This window comes from Ornithorhynchus anatinus, chromosome 14 (genome assembly GCF_004115215.2).
Source record: "Ornithorhynchus anatinus isolate Pmale09 chromosome 14, mOrnAna1.pri.v4, whole genome shotgun sequence".
Taxonomy (NCBI): domain Eukaryota; kingdom Metazoa; phylum Chordata; class Mammalia; order Monotremata; family Ornithorhynchidae; genus Ornithorhynchus; species Ornithorhynchus anatinus.
This window is the reverse complement of record NC_041741.1, coordinates 37,071,500-37,097,419: the sequence shown is the minus strand read 5'-3', so window position 1 is coordinate 37,097,419 and position 25,920 is coordinate 37,071,500. Positions and strand designations below refer to the sequence as shown.

The 25,920-nt window shown below is 42.1% G+C and overlaps 1 protein-coding gene across 8 annotated transcripts in view; it reads left to right on the top strand.

The window, feature by feature from the left end:
- The window catches only part of ANKS1B (ankyrin repeat and sterile alpha motif domain containing 1B), a 587,732-nt gene that overhangs the window by 337,327 nt on the left and 224,485 nt on the right, over positions 1-25,920 (top strand). For 7 of the 8 annotated variants that reach the window (XM_029079026.2, XM_029079024.2, XM_029079025.2 and 4 more), the window contains one exon: positions 8,294-8,400. In XM_029079026.2, the coding sequence (XP_028934859.1) occupies positions 8,294-8,400 (107 nt within the window). Of the gene's footprint in view, positions 1-7,711; positions 8,401-25,920 lie in introns of those variants that run through there. The other variant, XM_029079029.2, reaches the window with a different exon arrangement.

Genomic DNA, 25,920 nt, shown 5'->3' with positions numbered 1-25,920 from the left:
GTTGTACTCCAAGAATGCAAGAGCAACGTGTTGAAGATTATGTAAACATGTTATTTTGAAAAACAGTGCTTGAAAACCAAAGAATTGAAACACATGTGGACTCGTTCATCTAATAGTGACTATCAATAGAGGTAACATTGATCTAATTTTTCGTTGCTAGGATTTCTTCTTCCACACTATAAAAGTAGGACCAAAAGAAGATTAACTGCACATAAAATTAAAATTTTTATAGATTTCATTTGGTCATGAGTGATAAGATGAATAACACTTTTTCAGGTGTAAGGTAGAATGAAGTCCCATTATTTGGGATCCTATTTCTGACTCATGCTGTATGTACAGTAACAGTAAACTTTTTCTTCTGCTATGGCTTTGAATCATTATAATGATTTTCAAAGCGCTTTCAAAATTCCCTAATTATATGCTTATTTATTAGAATGAAGTTTTTATGATCTATTATTTTAACTCCCAATTTAAAGATGTCTTTTTTTCCCAGTGCTATTCTAGGGCTTGGGAACTTAGAGATAGAATAAAAGAACTAAACCGTGCCCTCAAGGAGTTTACAGTTTAATGGAGAAATGCTACAGGGGGTACCTGTGCTACCAACATCTTTGTGGAGGAAAGGAGAGCCAAAACTGTCCCCTCCTCCCACAGAAGTGTATGGCAAAGAGTCCATACCATTTTCTTTCCTCTGTGGGAGGAAAATTAGGATGGACGAAATATCCAGATTAATGAAGAAATCCCCTGAGGTGTCTGGGAAAATGATTCCGAATGAGTTTTGGTATTTTGACACTGACTTTCCATAATTTTGTTATTCGAACTCAGTGGATACAATTTTAGTTTCCCTTGTTATTCTGTGAGGTTTGTGAAGTTTTTTTCTGAGATGCAATGAAAAATGCTCAGGGTTTTGAATTCTTAACCTTTTGCACCAAGCCTTTTCTTAAAAATAAAAGTCCCAGGTTCACTAATTGAACTGAAACCTGAGTTTCAGTTGAATTTGTAAAGCAGGAACTACATTTTGCATTGGTCCTGGCCTAATTTGGGTTTCATTGTGCATTACCTTTTTCTATTTTCTGCTATGGTTCCTTCATATTTTAGATTGAGCATTTTGCAATGAGGTTCCTTTTAAAACATATTTAATTATGACACTTAAGCAAGTACTTTGTTCCAAGCCCTGTACTAAGATAAGACAAGCACTTAGTACAGTGCTCTGCACATAGTAAGCACCCAATAAATACTATTGAATGAAAAATAAGTGAATAAGGATATTAACTCAGGTAGGGACCCCTCCCTAACTCTTCAGAGACTCCCACCTAAAAGGAGGAAGCAGAGGGCAGATATGCCAAGGAAGAAATGATAACGTGTTTTCCCTATCTCTTAAATTGTGGGCCCCATGTGTTTAATCTAATTATCTTGCATGAACCCCAGCACTTGACCCAAAGTCAATGCCTTATCAATGCAGTAAATAAAAGGGTACATTTGATGAAAACGTTTCAACAACAGAAAGAGAAGAACACTACTGCCTGAAGGAAAAGCCCTCTGATTTTTCACTGTACCTGGCAAGGTAGCCACAGTCCACTGGGTGCACTGGGAAGCAGTAGAAGCAGCATGATCTAGTGGTTAGAGTATGGGCCTTGGTGTCCTGGGGACCTGGGTTCTAATCTTGGCTCTGCTACATGTCTGCTGTGTGACCTTGGGCAAGTCACATAACTTCTCTGTGCCTCAATTACCTCCACTGTAAAATAGAGATTAAGATTGTGAGCCCCATGTAGGATCTGATCTGTGTCCAACCTGATTAGCTCATATTTACCTCAGTGCTTAGAGCAGTGCCTGTAACACAGTGAAGTACTTAACAACAAATACCATAAAAAAGCAACAAAAAAACCCACTTCCCAATGTTCTAAAGTGGAGGGAGCAGCTTTTGCCCATCCTCCTATCAGTGGCAACAGGGGAGGGAGATGGTGCTCCCTGGATTAATTCTAGGGCCCCGATGTAGAGAGAGCTCTGGAACACTTGTCTGTCTCCTCCTCTGGACTGCAATCTCGTTGTGGCAGGAATTGTGTTTGTTTATTGGTATATTGCACTCTCCCAAACGCTTGGTACTGTACACAAATTAAACGCTCAATAAATACTTTTGACTGACTGACGTTCAGCTCCCTCTTACAGCTTCTTATCATCAGTGTTTCTCCTCCTTGAAAATGGACATTGAGTTTGTTCAGTTGAATGGAAGGGAAATCAATCATGAAAAATAAAATTATGCTGTTTTCTAATTAGATCTAAAATTGTTAGCTAGCCAAGCCATTGTCCTCGAGGAATGACTGTTTTGTAGACGTCCCTTCTGTTTTTCTGTCCTGTGACTATTTGAAGCTTAAAAGACAGGCAGGGAACAAGGACTTTTAAAATAAAAATAACCCCGTGACTTCCAAATTTGAATCATTTATCCCCCGAAGGCTGGGTCACCAGATGTCCCTTTTAAAAACATTTTGTCCTATTGCTCCTATAAAACTGGAAGGAGAAACAAATTGTACCATTTTTGTAAAAGCATATGTAGCCATAAGAACAAACCCTCCCTTTCCTTTAGGAGGAGTTTCAATTTTAAAGCAAACTGTGAACCCGTTGAGTAGTGGGGATATCCAAGGGGGAGTAGATCTTTAGGAGATGTTGTTTCTCAGGCTCGGGGCAGTGGGCCAGACTTGTAGACAAAGCTCAGATGAGAATCCATGCTCCCTTTCACGTGACCCACTTAGAGCAGGGTGTAATGTAATGTCTTAACCTAGTGGAATCTGAAGAACAAAAGAGGTCTGGAAACCAGTCTTATGTTGTGGGAGTTGTAGATTAGCAAGCGGCTAACCCAGCCTGCATTTACAGTGTCTGTAACATAGTAAGCCCTTCACAAATACCACAGTTATTATTATTATTACCTTTCGGATTCAGGTTGGCTTACTCAGGCCAGTATCACTTGATTTTTGCCATTCTGGGCCCAGCCTTTTGGAGGCCAAGCTTGTTATTCCCCTGAGGGGGATATCTCCACCCTGTAGAAAGTGTTCTCTGAATTCTGGTTTGGGTTGTCTATGATTTTCCTATCGCTGCAATACACTTCTGATGTGGGAGATCTGGGTCAAAGATGGTGGGTGGGTGAGAAAGTACAGAGAAGAAAAAAGTCAAAAAATTACAGAATCAAAGTGACAAGAATAAAATTTTAACTTAAAAATGTCTGAAAATTGACAGCCCAGTCTAATTAGTTACATACAGATTATAGCCCTCCCAAATATTTTATACATCTGGAAATGGTTTAGAGACTGCTGCTGAAGAATTTCTCTTTATTCTATCTTTGAAGATACCCAATTTCTAAAAAAATATTTTTTTTGCTCTTTCATATCGGTTAACTTAAGGAATCAATTCAGAAACCTATTCTGCAACTTCTGCAACCGTGCTGAACTGACCAAGAATAAACCAAAGCTGGTTGAGTGGCTATTTCAGTGTTAGATAAGGTGTATGTTAGTCCTGTGGAAAGAGGACAGCTCTAGGAATCAGGAGACTTAGAGAAGCAGCATGGCCTAGTGGAAAGAGCCTGAGCCGTAGAGTCAGAGGACCTGGGTTCTAATTCCAGCTCTACCATTTACCTGCTGTGTGACTTCGGGTAAGTCACTTCTCTGTGCCTCAGTTTCCTCAACTGTAAAGTGGGATTCAGTGTCTGTTCTCCCTCCTACTTGGACTGTGAGCCCTATGTGGGACCTGAATAGCTTATATCTATCCCAGTTCTTTTAGCTCTCTTTATTGCTGTTTTGTTCTTTCCCAAGCGCTTAGTACAGTACTCTGCACACAGAAGCGCTAGATAAATATGATTAAGTGAAGGAATCAATGAATAAATCCAGCTCTTAGCACATAGTAAGCACTTAAATACCACAGTTATTATCGTTATATCTTTGGTGTCTAGTGCCAGCTATTCAAGTAGGAAAATTCCTGCTGGGGCTCTGCCACTGGAGGTGACAGTTCCTAACCACGGAAGCACCTAGGAATTCTGTAAAGTGGACAGGCCCAGCAAGACTCCTAAAAAAAACTGCTGATAAAGCAGAAGTCAAAGCCTGCAGTGATTTTTCTGGCACAACACAGTGCTGGCATCTCACAGCAAGCATTCAGCCAAAATGGGGCCCGAACAAACAGTACCTTTGATTGCCCTTCACAAGGTACTCACTCATTGCGTTCTGTACCACAGTGGGTACAAAATGGGCAGAGAGAGAGGAGTGCCTGCACTCTCTCACTCTATTCCTTCATGTAGGTTCTCAGTCCTAAAGATTCAGGACTGAAGTTCCACCATCTTCCTCAAAGGGTACACTCCATCACTAGGATACATCTGCTAACTATTGCATGCTCCAAAGCACTTAGGGCAGTGCTCTGTACAGAATAAGCGCTCAGTAGATACTTCTGATTGATGATTTATTGATTGTTCCTAGAGCAGAAAGACGATTCTAGAGCCCTGCCACTAGTCCAGTGGAAAGGCTCTGGGAATCAGCAGAGTGGCCTAGTGGAAAGAGCACGGGCCTGGGAGTCAGAGGACGTGGGTTCTAATCCCGGCTCCACCACCTGTCTGTTGTGTGACCTTGGGCATATCACTTCACTTCTCTGGGCCTCAGTTTCTTCATCTGTAAAATGGGGATTAAGACTGTGAGTCCCCCATATGGGGCAGGGACTGTGTCCAACCCAATTATCTTGTACCACCTCAGTGCTTAATACAGTGCCTGGCACATAGTAAGCACTTAAATGCCACAGTAATTATTATTATCATTAGCTTCCCAGCTCAGGAATAGTCCCATCTCTGAAGGTTGGGTAATACCTTGTGGAGGTAGGCAGGCCATAGGGGGTCTCAAATTTTCTAACCAGAGATTCACGATTGAAGGCGGTCCATGAAGTGGACAAGCCAAACTGGAATCCTGAAAATGGCTGGCTAACGTGGCAAAGACAGCAGCGGTTGCTAAGGCAACAGCCTGATGGGTTAGGGCACTTCGACCCAGCGTCGGCACGAGGTGAGCTCACTTTAGCCACAAGTTGGACCTGAACTTAAAAAACTTAAGTGCACTTTGCAATATATTCTGCTTGGGCATGTCTGTTCACTTGTTACAATCCATGCCCTAATGGAACACACAGTAACAAAAATAATAATAATAATAATTGTGATATTTGTCAAGCACTGTACTAAGTGTTGAGGTCGACAGGATAATCAGGTCTCACACAGGGCTCACCATCTAGGGATGGAGAACAGGTATTGACTCCCCATTTTGCAGGTGAGGGAAAAGAGGCACAGAGAGGTTGTGATTTTCCTGAGGTCACACAGCAGATAAGTGGTGGAGCTGGGCTTAAAATCCAGGTGCTCTGACTCCCAGGCCCGTGCTCTTTCCAGTAGCCTCCCCCCCCCCGTAGTAACAAGAGAATGTAGATGTCACTGGACAAGCCACAGTTGCAATAATCAGTCCTAATCCTAGACCTCTCAGTAGCTTTTTGACAATGTAACCACCCCCTTCTCTTGAAATAGCTGGCACTGTTCTCTCCTGCTTCTCCCCATACATCTGGTAGCTCCTTCTCTCTCTCTTTCCCTGGGTCCTCTTTTCAAGACAGCAGAATTTACATTCATGTTCCCTGCCCATAATGAGCTTACAGTTTAGAGGGGAGACACACATGAATAGGAATAAATTAGACTACCTTTGCCTCCCTCCCCCTAATTCTGGTTGAACCTGTTGGTGCCCATGGCTTCAAGTACCATCTCTACTTGGATAACTTACAGATCTTCTCCTCCAAGTCCAAACTTTCTCCTTCTTTAACAGTCTTTCATTTCCTTCTGCTCTCGTTGACAGCTCACACTGTCCAAAGCAGAACTCATCTTCCCACCCAAACCCTCGCCTCCCCCAAACTCTCCCATCCCTTTCAACAGTAACCCCACCATCCCCATCTCACAAGCCCATGATCTCGCTATTATTCTTGACTCGTCCCTCCCCTGCAGCCCACATATTGTCAGTTACCAGATCCTCTCATTTCCATCGTCACAATATCCATCCCTTCCTCTTCATCCAACCTGCTACCATGCTGGACCAAGAACTTGCTATATCCCATCTAAATTCCTGTTCTGAACAACATCACCCTTCTTGCCGATCTTCCTGCCTTCAGCCTCTCCCCCTCAACAGTCCATACTTCACTCTGCTCCTCAGATGATTTTTCTAAAAAATCAATCTGTGCACATCTCCCCATTCCTCCAAAGCCTCCGGTGGTTGTCTAAATAGCTCCACATCGAACTCCTCACCATCAACTTTAAGGCACTCAGGTGTCTCCTTCCTACCTAGCCTCATTCCTCTCCCACTACAACCATCCTCCCCCACCTCCGGCACTTTGCTCATCCAACACCAATATATTCACGGTGCCTCAATCTTGTCTCTTTTTCTAACAACTCCTGTCTTGACCCTTTGTCATTCCTCTTCCCCCCACCCCCACCCGCTGTTTTCAAAGCCCTTCTTAACCAACACCTCCAGGAAGTCTTCCTTGACTGACCTCACATCTCCCCATCCTGTTGCTCCTCCCATCTGCATCACTTTAAAGTCCATATCCCCTAAGCAGTTTGATACTCACTCCAATCCTCACAGCACTTACATCCATATCCTTAGATTCTGTTGCCCTACTTGTAATTTATTTAAATGTCTGTCTCTCTCACTAGATTGTAAGTACCTCTCTCACTAGATTGTACTCTCCCAGGAGTTTAGCATAGTGATCCGCACTCAATAATCACTCAATAAATACCACCGATTGTTTGGTGTCCTTCATCTTGAAGAGTCAGAGTGATGACTGGTCCATCGCTATTGGTGAGAGATTCCATCACCCTCAGAAGACCTCAGCCAAGAGCAAGTAGTTTTACCCTGTGAAAATGAAAATAAAAAAGCATTGTTATGTGCTTCTGCTATTTTCAACATCAGAAGCTGTAATGGTAATGTGAAAAGCCATACCAATAAAAATCTCTACTGTATTCAGTTGCTTGCAAGTCAAAAGGGGAAAGCCCCAGTCAGCTAACTAAAAGGAGTTGGTCCTGTAGGTTCTCATGGTCAGTTTGATGTTTGAGTTTCCTTTCAGGTATCAAATAAATCTTTCAGCCTCTTCACCATTCAGTAAAACTCTATTTAGCTGCTATTTTTAGGAAAATATTTGCTTTTTATTTCTACCCAGTAGAATTTTACCCTTACTGCTAATTCAATGCACTGAACTTGAAATTTGACGATGAATGTCAGAGTGAAGAGTATGTCTTTTTACGGAAAATGCGTTCCTGCAAAATAAGCAAATTATTTGGACTAAAGGGTCGTGATGAAATTTGTATGTACTTTTCGGTGTTCCAGGAAAATGAATTCTGAAATGAAATACATTCTCGTTACTACATGGTTAAAAAAATGCATATTTATTTTTAGAACAATGTAAAGTGCATCCTCACAGCAGAAACACTTCTCCGTGCTGCATAAAAAAAGAACCTGTAGTGAACCATGCTATAGGCTCCAGTTAATGCTTTGCATTTCCTGCTGCCTTTTGAAACGTAAAAATCGACAACAAACAGCTCTGTAATGCGTAACGGGCATGAAGATTCTATTCCGATTTAAAAGGGCTTTACTTTGCTTCTGAATCGTGCTATTTTCTGCATTTGTTTTGACTGCTCTCATCATTCAAGATTGACGCTTGGATGGGTGTGTAGGAGGAAGCAGCAGCAGCGGCAGGCTTACAGCTTGCAGACAAAAAAAATCTGCCTTATCTGATGGCTATTATTGAAAATGCGAGGTGTAGCCTAGGCTGGGTAATGAAGGGGAGCCAGCGGAGGGGGATTGGAGATGGAGCTGCATACTGATGAGTGTAGGAGTACTTGATAAAAAGAATTCTTGCTGCTGGCAGTGCATTGCTCATTGTGGAGTATTCCAACAATCCCCTAGAACGGAGACCAGCATAGCTGACAGCTTGATATGCCTTTTTCTTCTTCTTCTTCTTCTGCTCCTTCTTTTTTTGGCTCTATGACGTACCGATCTGTAGTAAAGATGAATATGTAAGAAATGTTGAGCTAGGATCAAATCTTCCTCTGTTGACTGCCCTGCAAACTATGTTTTACTTCTGACTTTTCTTTCGGGCTGAGACCATTCGTCTGTCAAGCTGGCGGGCTCCTTTGATAGCAACTTTCCCAGGAACATGATGTGGCAATGCCACCTCTCAGCCCAGGACTACCGCTATTACCCAGTGGATGGCTACTCACTGCTTAAACGCTTCCCTCTTCACCCTCTTGCAGGACCCAGATGCCCCGTCCAAACGGTGGGACAATGGTTGGAAAACATTGGGCTACCTCAGTATGAGAACCACTTGATGGCTAATGGATTTGACAATATTCAGTTCATGGTAAGAAGCCGTCTCTGTCCACGTAGCTGCTTTCTGTCTCTCTTTGCTTCTTATTTGTCTTGAACAGCACAGAGCGAGTCGGGATTGCACTGAAATTGGTCAGTTTTTCCACTTGCCGAGGAATCGGGGATTAGCTTCAGCTGGCTCGGTACATAGATTTACAGATTTTCTGATGATGGTATTTACGAATGTGATTTTATATGTAGCTAGCTCTCTTTCTTATATCTCTGTATAGCTAGATGTCAGGGATCTGGACAGTAAACATTATAAAAAGGAGCAGGAGGGAGGGTGAGATCCTTAGTTTCCCTGTCATCCACTTTGGGATGTAGAAAAAGTACTAATGCCTAGGTGACGATAGTTCATTCTTGTTCAAAGCTGATCACTCCCAGTAAAACAATGTGTGCCCCCCCCCCCCAAATTATCTAAATCCCGTTGTATTTTACTACTGTATATAGTATTAGCAGTAAGATCGTAATTATGCAACTTGCTGCATTACTATGTGGCATGCTAGACAGTTGTTCCATAACCTGTTTAAATTACGTAAACCACCTTCAGTTTCTCGGCCGAATCTTCACGGAGTCAACCCGGTGGAGAAACGTGCTGCTTGAAGTATTGTTGCTTTAAATGGGAAACAGACCCTCTCCTACATTAGTTATCTGTATGTAGAAGAGATGGACCCAGGTGTCAAGCCAATTCGGGACTCCTCTGCTGTCCACATGGAGTCCCAACCTAATGTGAACAAACTTTCCACTGTGATGAATATAGGTTGGAAAGGGGGATGGGAGAAAGATGTGCCCATTGATAATGCTGCTCCTTAATGGTTTAGGAAGCGACTCCAGGCACCGGCACTTGTTACTCTACGTCATAACACCTTGCTAACTTAGTCCCCCCTACCCCTACCCCGCTAAGATCTTTTTTTTAATCATAGCTAGTTCCAAGCATAATAATCGTGGTATTTATTAAGTGCCTACCATGTGCCGAACACTGGGGTAGTTATATGATAATCAGATTGGAACAATCCCTATCCCACATGGGGCTCGCTGTCTAAGCGTAAATATCTCTAAATCACCCTACCCGTTCATTGTCTATATAAGACCACCCATGGCCGTATTTTTTTTTATATGAAACTACTTCCCCAGCTGTTTTTGAATAAAACAGTAAGCAGACGAGATACCTGAAGTTTATGGTTTAAAAAAGACTAAGAACTAGTCTAAGGTCTTCAGTTCTCCTGGAGATTAAGTTTTTTTTCCCATTCTAGATTTGGCTTGGGTCAGTTTTTTGGCTATTAAAATTGTTCAACTTCTGGCTTGTTTTCAAAATGCATTTAGCACCAGCCTGCAATTCAAAAAGGTAAATTTGTCAGTGCAGCACCACGAGTGATGAATGAGTTGGAACCCCCTCGGATCTGCGAACCGTTGTAGTGAAACCTGGAGTTATTGTTTTTCTCATCTTTCTGAAACTACTTTAAAATGATAAGCAGGTGAGAAATTATAGCCATCCGGGTAGAAATAAAATAGAAAAAGTTCTCAAATGGCCATCAAATAGGAGACTATAAGCTGACAAAATTGTGACTCTAGGAACTATTAAATGATTCAGAGGCCTTTTCAAATGTTTATAGATACATTTGAAAGAGTATATAGAGATACTCTACCCCCTCTCACTGGATTTCCTTCCCTTACTGTCAGAATATATTTTAAAGCTGAGAGGGAGGTCTCAAATAGTTATTTCACTGGTCAGTGTTTTCTACTTCCTCCCCAACTTGCTGAGGGAGATGGGTTAAAGGCTCAGATTTAGGGAGGGGGCCAGAGAGTTCCCCAACATTTATATAATTCAAATCATATCATGAGAATTGCATATGTGTATAGACCCACTCAGTCTTGCCATGAAGCAGTGTGATACACTGAGTGAATAATAGTTACAAAGTACTTAGGAGAAGCAGTGTTTATCTCATGGAGAAGCTTTAAGAACACTGCAGGCATTTGTGGCACATATAATGTTATGCAACATTTTCCATGCATTTAAAAGTGATCAGATCTTCTAATACTTTTATATTCTTTACTTTCCATTCTGTGGTAGGATACTCCTATCGTGATTCGTATTTTTTCATTAAGGTACCTTTTTAAGTAAGCCTAAGAAAGAAATTAAAATCAAATGAATTAATACCATTGTTAGGTGAGTTAATTTAGATTATTTTCGGGAAATGAGAAAATGGTGTTTCAATCCAATCTAGTGCTTTCCATGATGGCATGTGCTGTTTACATTCTACTACTAGTAATGCAAGAAAATTATGTCTTACTCATCACATTTTTCCAGCAATGCTAGGTAACCTAATTTATTTAACTATGAAATTGATTAAAATAGGTTGATGTGTTTGTCTGTTTTACTCTTTTTGAACCTGATTATATTAATATGGTAAAAAAAAAAGCAGCATCTGTTTATTCTACATTCTGTACAGTATTTCAGCTTTTGTTTTTCTTGAAGCACATTCTGACCTGCATTTATTCATTCTGTTGCCTAAGCAACATCCACCATTCCCCATATTAAATATGATGTAGTTAGTACAGGTCCTATTAGCTATTTAGAATAAGACAGAAGACATCAAGAGGACAAAATTAATGTTGATAGAAACTCATCTATGCACAGATGCATTCTATTTAGGAAATAGTCTCAATAGCTACATTTGTTAATTAAATTAGCATCTGTTAACTAATGTTGGGGGATGGTGTTTCAGATAAATGGATTTCTAGGTAAACCATTCATCAGTTCAACACTGAATTTGTGTTCTGTAATCTATGGGTGATTTATCCACAAAGCTCCATTAGGTTTACGAAAGAAGGCTTATCAATTCCTTTGCATGGACAGGAGAAGTGACTTCTTTTTTTATCTTCAAGTGCCATGAATTATTGAATTCTCCTTCAGGCTCTTGATTGTTCTTGATTTGGGAGAATAAGTTTTTTTCTTACGTATCAGTTCTGTAACTCTCCCATTATTTTCTTTCTTACATCTACCAAACTCTGTTAGTATGTAGTCACTGGTTTTGCACATATTGAGAGAAGGTAGTTCCCCAAAATATGATTCTAATAAAGGAGTAGGCATAAGGCTGTTGACCATGCCACTTCTTCAAGAGCCAGACATAGATCCCAACCCTGGGGGCTGAGTCAAATCCAACATGGAGTCATGTTGTAGCTGGCTTTAGAGCTCTCTGGCTTTTAGGTCCAGAATAACTCCTTTATGGGCAATCCAGAATTCCCAGAGAGGCAGGGAGCCCTGTCCATCTTGAATCTTCCTCGCTGTTACCACTTCCTCATCTGTCTGCACACACAGACACACAGACACACACACACACACACATTGTTTTTCTAAGCCAGTGAATGCTAGCACCTATTTTTGTACCACTTAATTCTAGTTCTTTGGCCCATCCAGTTGCCAGGACTAGCTCCACTATCTCTAGTAAAGAAACACTAGGTCCATTAAAGGTAAAGGAGGCTAACAGCATAGGTTCGGTCACTCAATCCGTCAGTCAGTGGTATTTGTCAAGGGCTTACTGAGCATAGAGCACTCTACTAAGTACAGTACAACAGAGTTGGTAGACGTGATCCCTGTCCACAAGGAGCTTTCGTCTACAGTGGGGAGACAGACGTTAAAGTAGATTAGAGGAAAGAGACAGCCCTGATTGTGCTACAATGCTGGCACTGTCAAGAATTCACTTTCACTCAAAATGACTCTATCAGAAATCTGAACCAGACAGGGAATTCAGACCTGACCGTCAGAGCTCAGTAATTAATTGTCAAACGTGTTTCCTGACTTTAGTTAATAAAAGAAAAATAATTCCATTGCCTTTGAGGTGGTTTTCAAGGTTATTTTGGTACAAAACAGAAGGGCTCCTCGCGGTGCCTTGAGAATTTCAAGAGCCTTGATATGGAATGGAGTAGCTCCCAAGGTCAAGTGATCTCATGAGGCCAAGGCTAGCTGTCTACATACTAGTAGTAGTATGAACAGTATGAACGCTTAGAACAGTGCTTTGCACAAAGTAAGTGCTTGACAAATACCATTATTATTAGTAGTAGTAGTTATAGTATTTATTAAGTACTTTCTGTGTGCAGAGCACTGTACTAAGCACTGGAAAAGATTTTTGGGCATCAGACTGATTATCTTTGGAAAAATACACATTCACCATCCTGGATCAGGGAAGATGAGAGTTTTAGGCTTCTACTAAAATATGGTATCTCTTTGGATGACATCAATTAAAAAAAAAAAAGATTAGGGTAGGAAACGGAATTATAAGAGACTATAGCTGAAACACTTTTTCCTCTCTCTATTTGTTGATGTGTGTTCTGCAGGTTAAAGGGCCAGACCAGTCTTATCTTTTTATCTCTGTAGATCCTTTCTTCACCAGGGTACCCTTTGAAGTTAAAATTTAATGCATCTTTAAACGGCACCATTTGATTATTCACCGACAGGGTTTAAAAGCGTCTTTGTAACAAATCCCAACTCTAACTAGAAATTGAAGAGAAATAAATACACGGTAGCCTTTATGTCTGGTCTAGAGGTCACAGAAATAAGGGGTTGAGATGGAAAATCTGAGCTTCGTTCATGGCACCGTCACCAAAGCCCAGGAAAGAGAAATATCTTGGAAATATGTGTTAGATTTGAAGACAGGAAAAGCATAAGGGATGGAGAGAGAGAAAAAAATTACTTCTGCCACGCTTTCCAAATCCTTCCTTTTTTATTCAAGTGGGACCAGAATAGGCTTGGAGCAGTGGGTGCCTGTGTGTTGGAGATAAATCTATGTAGTTTCACAAAGTCTGTTAACATCTTCTAGGCTAAGCCTCCTTCCCGAACAGAATCATTTTGGAGCAGCACTGCAGCAGGATAGGAAGCGGCAGCCTGACTGGGGAGTGGAAAATAAAGTGGGAGTTCTCGTTTTGGTGCTCTCCCTTCACCTCTTTGATTCCATTTACTCATCTGTAAATGAGGTTCACAACGACCCCGAATGATTATTCCTCATAGTGTTCCTTACCTATCAAGCAGGGTACAGAATTGGAGCTAAATGTAGTTATCAGATGTTCATCACATTCCTTTGCTCGGTTTCCTCTGAGCCCACTGAGTTCTGGTTCCAGAAAGGGGGCCCTCTCTGAGCTGACGGTTGCAGGCAAGCTCAGAAGATAGATTATTATTAATTAATACTTAGCAAGGTCCTCACCTACCCAAGGTTCCTAGATGAGAGAGCAAGTAGAATAATGGGATTGGTAACAGAGCAGGCAGAAGCCATGGTGATGACATCTGAAACTGGAGCTGTGCTTCAAACACACCAGTAAAAACCTAAGCAGAGACTCTCTGGTTACTGCTCTTAATTGATTCCATGAAGATAGATGGTTAAGCAAACGAGCACTAACTGATGTAGAGTTATCTTCCAATTTCTTCCCCCTCTTGAAGAAGGTCCAGGGTTCTGAGCCCTCTGTACCTCTCCTAGCCCACCCTCTGCTTTCAAGTCTCCAAAATCCCTATTCAGTATTGTAACTGACTTGTTATTTTTCCTTTTTTCCTTTAGACTGTAGGCTTTTTGTGGGCAGGGAACATTTAACCAACCCTGTTATATTGTACTCTCCCAAGCGCTTAGCATCTCAACACAGTAAATATGATTGAGTGATTGATTTTAAAATTACAACGTGATGGTACTTTCAAGAAATGCTGATACATTTGTACAATATCCGGTGTTTTTCATTGGTGTTGTGAAGTAACTCCTATTATTGAGCAATACAAACACTTAGATAAACTTTGATTTATATGGATAACCGTGTTCTGACCAAATATTTGGGAAAAGAGTTTCCCTTATGATTTCCTCCCTAGATGGTAACTCCTTGAGGGGAGAGATTGTATCTACCCAATTTATTATACTTTCCCAAGTGCTTAGTACAGTGCTGTACATACAGGAAGTGCTCAATAAATACCACTGGTTGATTTAATTAAATGATTTGGCCATGGCTGACTATCTTATCTAAAGAAATTATTAAATTTCCAGAGGCTAGGAAGTGACTTAAGACATCCACAAGAGGAGAAGTGGTTTCCTCTTGCCAATTCTTAAATGTTATCATAATGATTAACGAATCCTGAGAAATAGTCTGCTGAACAAGGCTATCCTTTGGCTCTTGAGCAAAGACAGCTTGTAGTAATTCTTGACAGCAGTAAGGAGGGAGAAGACTGAAGGATTCATTCCAGGAAAAAGCAGTGGGGAAGTTGACAAAACTTGGATTCACCGGTTCCCTTTCTGGAATTTTAGATCCCATCCAAACCCTTTGGTTCAGAATTGAATTGGCTTGGAGAGTCCCCATGGCACTCAAAACAGTTATACTAATTGGAGTATTTATTAAGCAATTAATATGTGCCAAACATTGTACTAAACCCTGGGGTAGCTACAGAGATAATCAGGTAGAATGTAGTCCCTATAGTCCGCCACAGTCTAAAATGGCGGGAGAACAGGTATTTAATCCCTATTTTACAAATGAAGAAACTGAGGCATGGAGAAGTCAAGTGACTCATTCAAGGTTACAGAGCAGGCAGTGGTGTGTCAGGATTAGAACCATATTGGTTCGGTAAGGGGCCTCAGAGGAGCATTGGAGAGGGGCTGGGGGCCCACCCAGCTGCTCCTCATCAGTCAGTTGACCGGTGGTATTTATTAAGCACTTACTGTGTGCAGAGCATTGTACTGAGCACTTAGAGTACAATGCGACAGAGTTGGTAGACATGTTCCCTGCCTATGGTGCTCACAAGGAGCTTAGAAAGTGGGGAAAGATATTCAAATAAATTACAGATGTATATGTAAGTGCTGTAGGGCTGAAGGTATTTAAGGGGTATGGATCCAAGTATAAAGGTGGTGCAGAAGAGAGAGGAAGTAAAGGAAATGAGGCCTTGGACAGGGAAGTCTCTTGGAGAGAATGCTATAATAAGGCTTTGAAGGTGGGAAAGGTGGTGGTCTGTTGTGTATGAAGGGGAAGGAGGTTCCAGGGCAGAGGAAAGATGTGGGTAAGGGATTGGTGTTGAGATATATGAGATGGTGGTACAGTGAATAGGTTGGCATTAAAGGAACTGGCTTGTAGTAGGAAATTAGGGAGATAAGGTCAGAGGGGGTGAGATGATTGAGTGCTTTAAAGCCACCGGTAGAAAGTTTCTGTTAGCTGAGGTGGATGGGTTCTTGAGGAGTGGAGAGATGTGGACTGAATTTTTTTAGAAAAACAACCTGGGCAGGACAGTGAAATATGGGCTGTAGTGGGAAGGGACAGGAGGCCGGGAGGTCAGCGTGAAGCAGAAAGATGCAATCAAAGGGGAATATAGTAAGTGCTTGGATCAGCATAGAAGCAGTTCGGATGGAGAAGAAAGGGTGGACTTGAATGGTGTTGATCCACTTCTCCTCTTGTGGATCTCTTAAGTCACTTCCTAGCCTCTGGAAATTTAATCATTTCTTTAGATAAGATAGTCAGCCTTGGCCAAATCATTTAATTAAATCAATCAGTGGTATTTATTGAGCACTTCCTGTATGTATAGCACTGTACTAAGCACTTGGGAGAGTGTAATAAATTGGACTATAGATGGACTATGTGGGGGTTTATATGGTGTTCGTTAAGTGCTTATTATGTGCCAGGCACTGTACTAAGCACTGGAGTAGATAGAAGATAATCAGGTTGGGTACAGTTCCTGTCCCATATAGGGCTCACAGTCCTGAACCCCATTTTACAGATGAGGTAACTGAGGTGCAGAGAAGTTGTGACTTGCCCAACATCACACTGTAACCAAGAGGTGTAGCTGCGATTAGAACCCAGGTCCCCTGAGTCTCAGACCCATGCTCTTTCCACTGCATCACACTGCTTCTCGGAGTGGGTTGAATGAGAGAGATGAGTCAAAAGTAATGTCAGTGTTATGGGTTATCATCATCATCATTGTGGTATTTGTTTAGCACTTACTATGTGTCAAGCAGTTATCTAAGCACTGAGATAGATACTAATCAGGTCAGAACAGTCACTGTCCCTCATAAGGAGGATATTAGTGCCGTCTAAAGTGACAGGAAAGTCAGTGGGAGGTCAGGGCTTGGGTTGGAAGGTGAAGATGAAGAGTTCTGTTTTGGACATGTTTAGTTTGAGATGTTGGAGAGACACTGGTATTGGTAGAGGTGTCCTGAAGCTAGGAAGAAATGAGAGACTGCAGAGAGGGAGAGAGGTCTTAGTACAGTGCTCTGCATCCAGTAAGCACTCAATAAATACGATTGAATGAATGAAAGATCAGGGCTGGAGAGGAAGATTCGGGAATCACCCAAGTAGTGGTGGTAGTCGAAGCCTTGGGTACAAGTGAGTTCTCCGAGGAAGTGGGTGTAAGTGGAAAATAGAGGGGGGACCCAGAACTGAGTCTTGAGGCACCCCTGCTCTTAGAGGATGGGAAGGAGAGGAGACCCTGTGAAAGAAACTGAGGGGCTGTCAGAAAGATAGGAGGAGAACTAGGCGAGGACAGTGTTAATTTCATCACAGTATTAGTTGTTAATATTAGACAGGAACATGGCAGTGGCAAAGAAAAGAATAAAACTATTGGGCTTCAGCATGAAAAATATTAACAACAAAGCAGAAAAGCCTATTGTCACCATTACATACACTATAGTGCCTGTGCCTGATAAATAGCATGTAGTTCGTGTCACACCACATTTTAGAAAAAAGAAGGCACAGAGAAGAGCAAATTAGATGACCTGGGGAAGAAATTAGTAAGGACAGGCTGTAAGCTCCTTATGGACAGGGTGTTCTGTCTACCAGCTTTGTTGTATTACACTCTCCCAGGCACTTAGTACAGTGCTCTGCACACAGAAAGTGCTCAATAAATACGCTTGCTCGATTGATTGATAAATCAAAGAGATTATGACAGGAAGGACAGAGGATAAGTGAGGCCACTATTGAAGTCTACAAAATCCCTGTGGATGCAAAAGGGGTGAAGTCGAAATCGGATACCCAAGAGTACACCACCGGGCGGAGGGACCTATTGAAGCTTTAAGGTATTAAAATCATGAATAGGGAAAAAGGACAACTTCATATACTATAGAATTTGTTTTTATAGGAAGTAATTTTAAAAAATCAGTAGATTCAGGACTGGGTTTAGAATAATGACTTCATGGACAATTTTATCATACTAAGTTACTAGAGGGAAATGTTAGGGATGACATGAGAGGATAGTGGTCAGGAAGGGTAGTTATCCTTTTGTGCCCTAAGTTTAGCCGAGGCCTCTGACATCAAGGCCAAGCTGCTCAAGATAAAGGTTTGAGGCCTCAGCCTTCCAGGAGAAAGTCCACTAATCACCCCTCGTTCACCTTCTTCCCTGTACTGGTTGGAAGAAGGAAAAAGGCATGATCTGAGCCATCACAACCAGGCTTTTGTGGAGTTTGGATTCCTAGACTCCCTCCCCTTGCAGGAACGCACTCACCGTTCCACCATCACAGCGCCCAGGCCCCACCCTCTGCTATGTTTCCAACCCACCGGATTCCACATTTTGTCATGGGGCAGGGAAGAAAGTGTGAAAATTGGGTGTGGAGATGGATGAAGCAGGATGTGTAGCTACAAGGGTGAGTTACTGTATGTGGAGCACTATATTAGGCACTTGTGGGAGAGTACAAGAAACATCACAAGAAACATAGTTTCAATATTCAAATAAACATAGAAACATAAATACCATTACTGGGTTAGAATGGTGATCTAGCCATCCCAGGATTCCATCACTAGCAATAGCCACAAGATGCTTAGAGGAATTATGCGATTACTGTCCTCTGTTAATAAATCTTAATATTTTGGAATATATCATCTAAAATCCCTACCTTTTCCCTTTTCCGCCTGAACTTTTCATAAAGGTATCCAAATGCCTTTTGGACATATTAATACTTTTTGCTTGCAAACCTACTTTTTAGAATACGATCCATATGCCAACCCACCCACCAGTATGTGAAGAAATGTTTCCTTTTGTAGGCTTTAAGTCAACCACCCTCAAGCTTCAGTAGATGTTCCCTTGTTCCCTTGTTTCCCATGTTGTGAGATTTGAGGAAGGGCTCCCTGCTATTCCCACTTCTTCATCCCCACAGTCATTTTACTCTCCTTTCTCCCAGGGACCGAGCAGAGGGTTGGAAGTAACAGCCAGAGAATCTTGGAACATTTTAAAATTATAAATATGTATGTTTATTCAGAAAGTCTCCAATCCAAACTACATTAGTTCTTTAGGAGCTCTAAAAGGAGACATTGCAATCAGAGCCATGGTTACAAGGAAATCTCAATTTAAACTTGAAAAGAAGCGCATCTCAAAGTTGATTTCTTTTAGAATGATGTCTTCAAATATTGAGCACCCTTTATACACAGACTGTATAAAGATTTACCAAGTATCCGTTCGTCCCTTCCTTACCACGCTGATCTCCTATAACATCCCAGCTCGCACTCTTGTTTCCTCTAATGCCAATCTACTCACCCTACCCTGATCTCATCAGCGTGGCTCAGTGGAAAGAGCCCGGGCTTGGGAGTCAGAGGTCATGGGTTCGAATCCTGGCCCCTGCCACTTGTCAGCTGTGTGACTGTGGGCAAGTCACTTAACTTCTCTGTGCCTCAGTTACCTCATCTGTAAAATGGGGATTAACTGTGAGCCTCACATGGGACAACCTGATTACCCTGTATCTCCCCCAGTGCTTAGAACGGTGCTCTGGACATAGTAAGCGCTTAACAAATACCAACATTATTATTATTATTATTATTGTTATTTTGCCACCGACCACTTGTCCATGTCTTCTTCCCTCTGCCCTGGAACTCTCTCCCAACTGGATATCTGACAGACAATAATTTTCCCCACTTGGATCTTTTTCCCTTAAGCACTGGATAGCCCCCCACCCTCAGCCCCACTGTACTTATACATATTTTTCTATCATGGCATTTCCTCTATCTGTAATTCATTTCAGTGTCTGTCTCCTTCAGACGGTATGCTCCTAGTAGGCAAGGATCACGTTCAACTTTATTGTACTCTCCCAAGCACAGAGCTATGTACAGAGCACTCAGTAAAAACCATTTATTGATTGATTGCCTGATTATTCCCCAGAGATATTCTTCATTCTGCATGAATATTTGGCTCTGACTACCCACCAAGAAGTTACCCTTGGAGAAATGCCAACAATGTGCAGGAGCGTAACTTTTTGCTGTTTGAATCATTCAGTGAGATTTGAAACCTATGAATAAGTGAAACTTTTGCAGTAGTTTTGTTGGCATGTTCTTGTTTTGCCCAAGTTGCCCAAGTGGGAGTCAGAGGACCTGGATTATAATTCTGACTCTACCACCTGCCTGCTGTGTGACCATGGGAAGGTCACTTAACTTCTTGGTGCCTGCATTTCCTCATCTGTAAAATATGGATTAGTCACAACTGCTAACTGCCTACAGTTCCTGATCTGTAAAATGGGGATTAAGTACCTGTTCTCCCTTCTACTTAGACTGTGATCCCCACATTGGAAAGGGACTGTGTCCTACCTGATTTTCTTGCATCTACCCAGCACTTAGCAAAGGAGCACTTAGTACAGATGCCTCTCATTATTATTGTTGTTTTTATTGGTATTATCATTGGCATTATTATTCCATAAAAGTAAAGGGAGCTTTTTTCAAGCACACCCCAAAAACCTGAATTCTGAAGATTTGGCTTAACTCCGGAGAAAGTTACGGATTTCTACAGACGTAGAGAGTATCTAAAATCCCAACACAGATTCACATAAATGAAGCATGTAAATTCATATACCTAAAGAAAAGCCATGTAAATTTGCCAGCAGATGAGTTTATCTCCAAGGATAGAGTTTTTGAGCTTATCTCCAAGGATAGAGTTAAGCAATACCATGTGTCAAATCCCTCTTTAAAATTGCGGAAATCTGGAACTGAGGCTGTTAGTCTCCTGGAGTTAGCTATAGAGAGACTCTGACATGGCTGTCATCAGATTAAGATCCAGGGCCGGCGGTCCTGTTTTAGTGACAGATTCTACCCCCAATTGCTGTCCTCTGGGGATGCAGGTCAACGCCAACATATGGCCAGTTTCCCCGTGACCTTAAATTGGTGATGCCGAGGCCTGGCCTAGTGCAAAGAGCACGGGCCCGGGAGTCAGAGGACCCAGGTTCTAGTCCCGGCTTCGCCACTCGTCTGCTGTCTGACCTTGCACGTCACTTAACTTCTCTGTGTCTCAGTTACATCATCTGTAAAATGGGGGTTATATTGTGAGTCCCACATGGGATATGGACCATGTCCAACCTGATTATCCTGAACCTACCCCAGAGCTTAATACAGTGCCTAGCACATAGTAAGCACTTAATGAGTACCATTAAAAGAAAAAAAAAGGCCCCAGAAGAGGGATGGCATGGACTAGCAAAGCTTCTGGTCAGTAATCCAATAAAGAACAAAGTCTCTTGTGTTAAACACCCTATAGATACTTTGCAGATCCTTGACGATGAAGTCAAAAAATGATGCAGAAAGACATCACATGCTTAGGGAGGTTACCAAAACATGGAGGCAATGAAACAGCAAACTGCAGACTAAGCTCAAAGTCCGCAGAGCCATATTTCGACTCCTGAACTCCCTTCCACCCATTTTTTTTTTTTTTGGCTGGGCTTGATTCCCTTATAGTGCAATCTTTCAGGAAGCCCACACTTCACCTCCTCTTCTGGCCCGGCGCTGACTGCTGCTCTTCACTGTAGTTCCCACCAGCATTCCCTGTTACCATGACAACCCACAGGCAGTGCTCAAAAGATACTGAGCGGTGCTCAGTCATAGCTGGCCAAGGTGTGGGAGGGAAAAACATCAGCAGCTGGTCTCACAGGGGAGCAAATCTTGAAAAGCTGAGGACCCAGGAGCTTACCAACCCCTGTGGTTAAAGGGGCCTTTGCAACTCCTTCTGCCAAAGAATGGCAGTTAAAGAGGAACCAGCCTGGTGCCACATTCAATGGATGACAAACAGCAGGAGGCCGAGTGGGCAAGACCCCCGGTGTTGCTGAGGCCTGCCTCCCCCTCTCTTTGTAAACTGTCCTTAATTCATCACTAAGAAAGTAACTTTACGGAGAGTAGGTAGAGTTGCAGATAACAAACACATTAGGTTTGTAAGTGAAGTAACAGGAGGGAGTAAGAGGTCATGGGTTCTAATCCCGCCTCTGCCACTCGTTAGCCGTGTGACTTTGGGCAAGTCACTTACCTTCTCTGGGCCTCAGTTACCTCAACTGTAAAATGGGGATTAAGACTGTGAGCCCCACCTGGGAACAACCTGATTACCCTGTATCTACCCCAGCGCTTAGAACAGTGCTTGGCATATAGTAAGTGCTTAACAAATACCATTATTATTTTATCCATCAGTCAATACCATTTATTGAATGCTTACTGTTTCAGAGCATTGTACTAAGCACATTAGACTTGATTCCTGACCTCAAGGATACTATGACTTTGCAGTTTTGAAAGATGCAAAGAGAGGGAGAAGTGGTCTGAATATAATAAAAGTTTAAGCTAAGTATTTGGGCAAATTGTGAATAACTGCCTCCTACTTAAACTGAGAGCCCCTTGTGGGACAGGGACTCTGTCCAATCTGTTAAAGGTGTATCTACCCCAGCTCGCCTATCAGTGCTTGACGCGTAGTAAGCACTTAACAGATGCCATTAAAAAAAGAAAAGGATAGAGAATTACGATGCCTCAAACTCAGAAGGTTTCTTCTGGGCAAAGTTTGTGGTTCAGTAGGTGGATAGAACACAGAACATGAATGAGATCACTTTATACTGTTTGTTCAGAAAGATGTGTGAGTGGGGTAAAAATAGGAGAACCTGAGTACCTGTAAATACAAAAGTAACTGCAAAAAGGACTAAAAGAATTAATTGTATATGCATGAAGTTAGTTGCTTCTAGTCTGTAAGCTCCTCCCTCTGCACCATAAACTCCTTGTGGGAAGCGGTCGTGTTTTCTAACTCTGTTGCATTGTGGTTTTCTAAGTGATTAGTACAGAGCTCTGCACACAGAAAGTGCTCAGTAAATGCAATTGATTGATCAACTAGTCATCTTTGAACATAGGTCATATGTTCTCTCTATATATTTGGCTTAGGTGTTCAAAAATGGCACTACTAAATTTTCTATTTGTGCGTAAAGTCAGTGTTTGAAGAGGGAATAAGGAAGTGGGATGGTTTATACAGAGGTGCACTTCTTTACTTGCTTATCTAGAAGACTTTTGGATAAACTCTTGCCAGCAAAAGAGAACAAAGAAATGCTTCTATAGTTCCCACAGTTTGCTTTCTTGTCTTTTTCTCTAAGGAAGTGAAGATAGTAGAATCTCTAAATGCTGTGGCATTTTCTCATAGTTCCAAATGTTGTGTAAATGCCTCAGGAGGGAAATTGATTGGGAATAGAGCTCAATCAAAAAATAAAAAAAAGGATAACCTGATCATAGGCATGTGAAACTGTAGCTTGATTGTTCTAAAGGGCATCATGTCCCATTTTGATCATCTAAAGCAAGACATGTAGAAATAAAAAGAACAAATTGCTTTTGCTGGTGAAAACCCCCTCACTCCCCCAAAACAGACTACTGCTAACAGTAGTTTCCTCAGCTATAAAATGGAAATTCAGACCTTTCTGTCTTCTACCTAGACTTGTAAGCCCCATGTGGGACAGGGATTGTGTCTGACCTGGTTAGCTTGTTTTGATCCCAGCGCTTATTACAGTGCTTGGCACAGAGGGCATACTTAACAAATACCACAAGTATTACTATTATTATAAGATATGTCAGAATAAATGAATATTTGTCAGGGTTCAAGCTGGGAGATGAAGGTGAAATAAGAGTTATTTCAGGTAGGAAAATAGTAAGTGAAGTCAATAAAATTCTCCCTATTGGCAGGTCGACTTGTACTTGTGAAATGGAGGCATTGTTAGGTTAGGAAGAGCAAAATGTTTGACAGTAGTGTATTCCATCACCCACATAGAATTTAGGATGTTGGACACATCTGTGGAAATACAGCTGTGTAAGAATCTATGGCCTACTGTGCCCTGAAATGAGAAGCAGTATGGCGTAGTGGGTAGAGCACGGGCCTGGGCGTCAAAAGGTCATTGGTTCTAATCCCAGCTCCGCCACCTGTCTGCTTTGTGACCTTGGGAAAGTCACTTCACTTTTCTGGGCTCCAGTTACCTCATCTGTAAAATGGGGAGTGAGACTGTGAGCCCCATTTGGAAGAGGGACTGCTTCCAACCCAATTTGCTTGAGTCCACTCCAGCGCTTAGTACAGTGCCTTGCACACAGTGAGAGTTTAATACCATTATTATTATTACAATTCAATAAAGCTTTGCACAGCTCTCCATTAGTGCATTTCTGAGTGTGTCCCATTAAGCTGGCCACTGATAGCTTGTCCTGAAGAGCTGGGTGACCTTGACCAATCAGTCAATCACATTTGAGTGCTTACTGTGTGCAGAGTACTGTACTAAGTGCTTGGAAGACTACAACGTAACAGGCACATTCTCTGCTCAAAATGAGCTTATTCTTGCTAAGGATTCTTTTCAAAGACCCCTTAAACTTTTGGCCTGCTTGTCTTGTGGGAGAGGAAGAAGTCTTCTGAAAGGGCTCTACCTATCTGGGTTCTCAAAGGACTTCATGGAGGCACTGACTTAGGAATCCTTGATTTCTCCAGCTAGGAGCCTGTGTGGGGTTCATCTAAAGAAAGAATAAAGAATTTCCCTGGAGAGTCTCACCTTGCAACTGCAGTTAGTCCTGAGGGAAATTTCGGTGAAGGTGGGGATCCAGGGACTGTGCTCTGTAGGGGTGACTGAATCTAGGACTGGCCAGTATAAGTGATAGTGTGTGTAGGAAGGAGGGGTGTTCAGGTCTTCACAGGAATATGGGTCATGGGAGCACCTCACATTTTCACTGATAGGGTAAGCTGCTATTATCAAAGCTACAAGCCTGGCTCTAAGCCTATCTATAAGAATCCCCTCTGTGGGAGGAAACTGTGGAATTATAATAATGTTGGTATTTGTTAAGGGCTTACTATGTGCAGAGCACTGTTCTAAGCACTGGGGTAGATACAGGGTAATCAGGTTGTCCCACTTGAGGATCACAGTCTTCATCCCCATTTTACAGATGAGGGAACTGAGGCCCAGAGAAGTGAAGTGACTTGCCCACAGTCACAACTGACAAGTGGCAGAGCCGGGATTCGAACCCATGGCCTCTGACTCCCAAGCCCGGGCTCTTTCCACTGAGCCACGCTCCTTCTTCAAGATGATCAAGTTTGCACTGACTGGTTGGGCAAGGATCATGTGTACTAGTTCTCTTGTACTCTCCCAAGCACTTAGATCAGGGCTGTGCCCACAGTCGCCTCAATAATTGTTACCAATTGGTTATTTCTAAGAAGTTGGAAATAGAATATATTGGCAGTAAAACCTGTGTGTAACCTTCCCCACATACTATTTGTTTCTTACACAAAACTTCAGCATTCCAGGTTCCAGTCACCAAAGCAGTATCTTCCCAAAATAATACTTTCTAAACTTCATTTTGTTCTACAGAAAGACTTCAGTGTAAGGGAAATGATCATTAAGGAAATACCGTGATGTGCATAAACGTAACAATGCTGAAGATGGTTTAATTAAGTTCCTTAGCTACATGACAACACAGAAGGTGCCCTCGATGTAGAAAAGATGGGAGAAGTAGCGTGGCCTAGTGGATAAAGCACAGACCTGTGAGTTCGAAGGAACTGGGCTCTGATCCAGGCTTCGTCACAGGTCCGCTGCGTGACCTTGGGGAAGTCACTTCATTTCTCCGTGCCTCAGTTACCTCATTTGTAAGATGGATTAAAACTGTGAGCCCCACATGGGACATGGACTATGTGCAACCTGATGAGATTCTGTCTACCCCATTGCTTAGAACAGTGTCTGGCACACAGTAAGCGCTTTGTAAATACTATAAAACAAGATGGGTATGAGTGAAGCTGGGAAAATAAATAAGAACCACATTTAAATCAGAGCCAGAGGACAGGAGAGGAATGAGAAGCTTCCTTAAATCATGCATAAAATTTCAAAACAAATATGAGTCTAATCTGATACCCCTCATTTGCTAAGACATTCAACAAAACCGAAAGTCTTAGTTTAGGAATACTGAGCAAGGATTTGAGAAATTTAGCAGCTTAAACCTTTAAACAGGTTTAGCCTCTGCAGAGAGCATGCTAAAATTTTGTCACTTAGAATCTCTTGAGGATCTTGAACAGTGATTGATCCTCTGGGGAATTGAAATCATCAAGCCCTGTTGTGAGAGGGTGGCTTTTGGGCATTGCAGCCCCTCACAATTCTGCCCCTGCACCAGGGTCAGCCCTCAGTGGCCGAGTGGCTGATCATACAGGACATCTCTGCTCTGACGAACACAGCTAGAGCACTGAGTGCTTCCCATGATCTGATGAGCACTGTACTGAGCACTGTACTGGGGTCCATACATTACATGCAAATCAGACACAGTCCCGTATGAGACGCACAATCTGAGGGGAGAG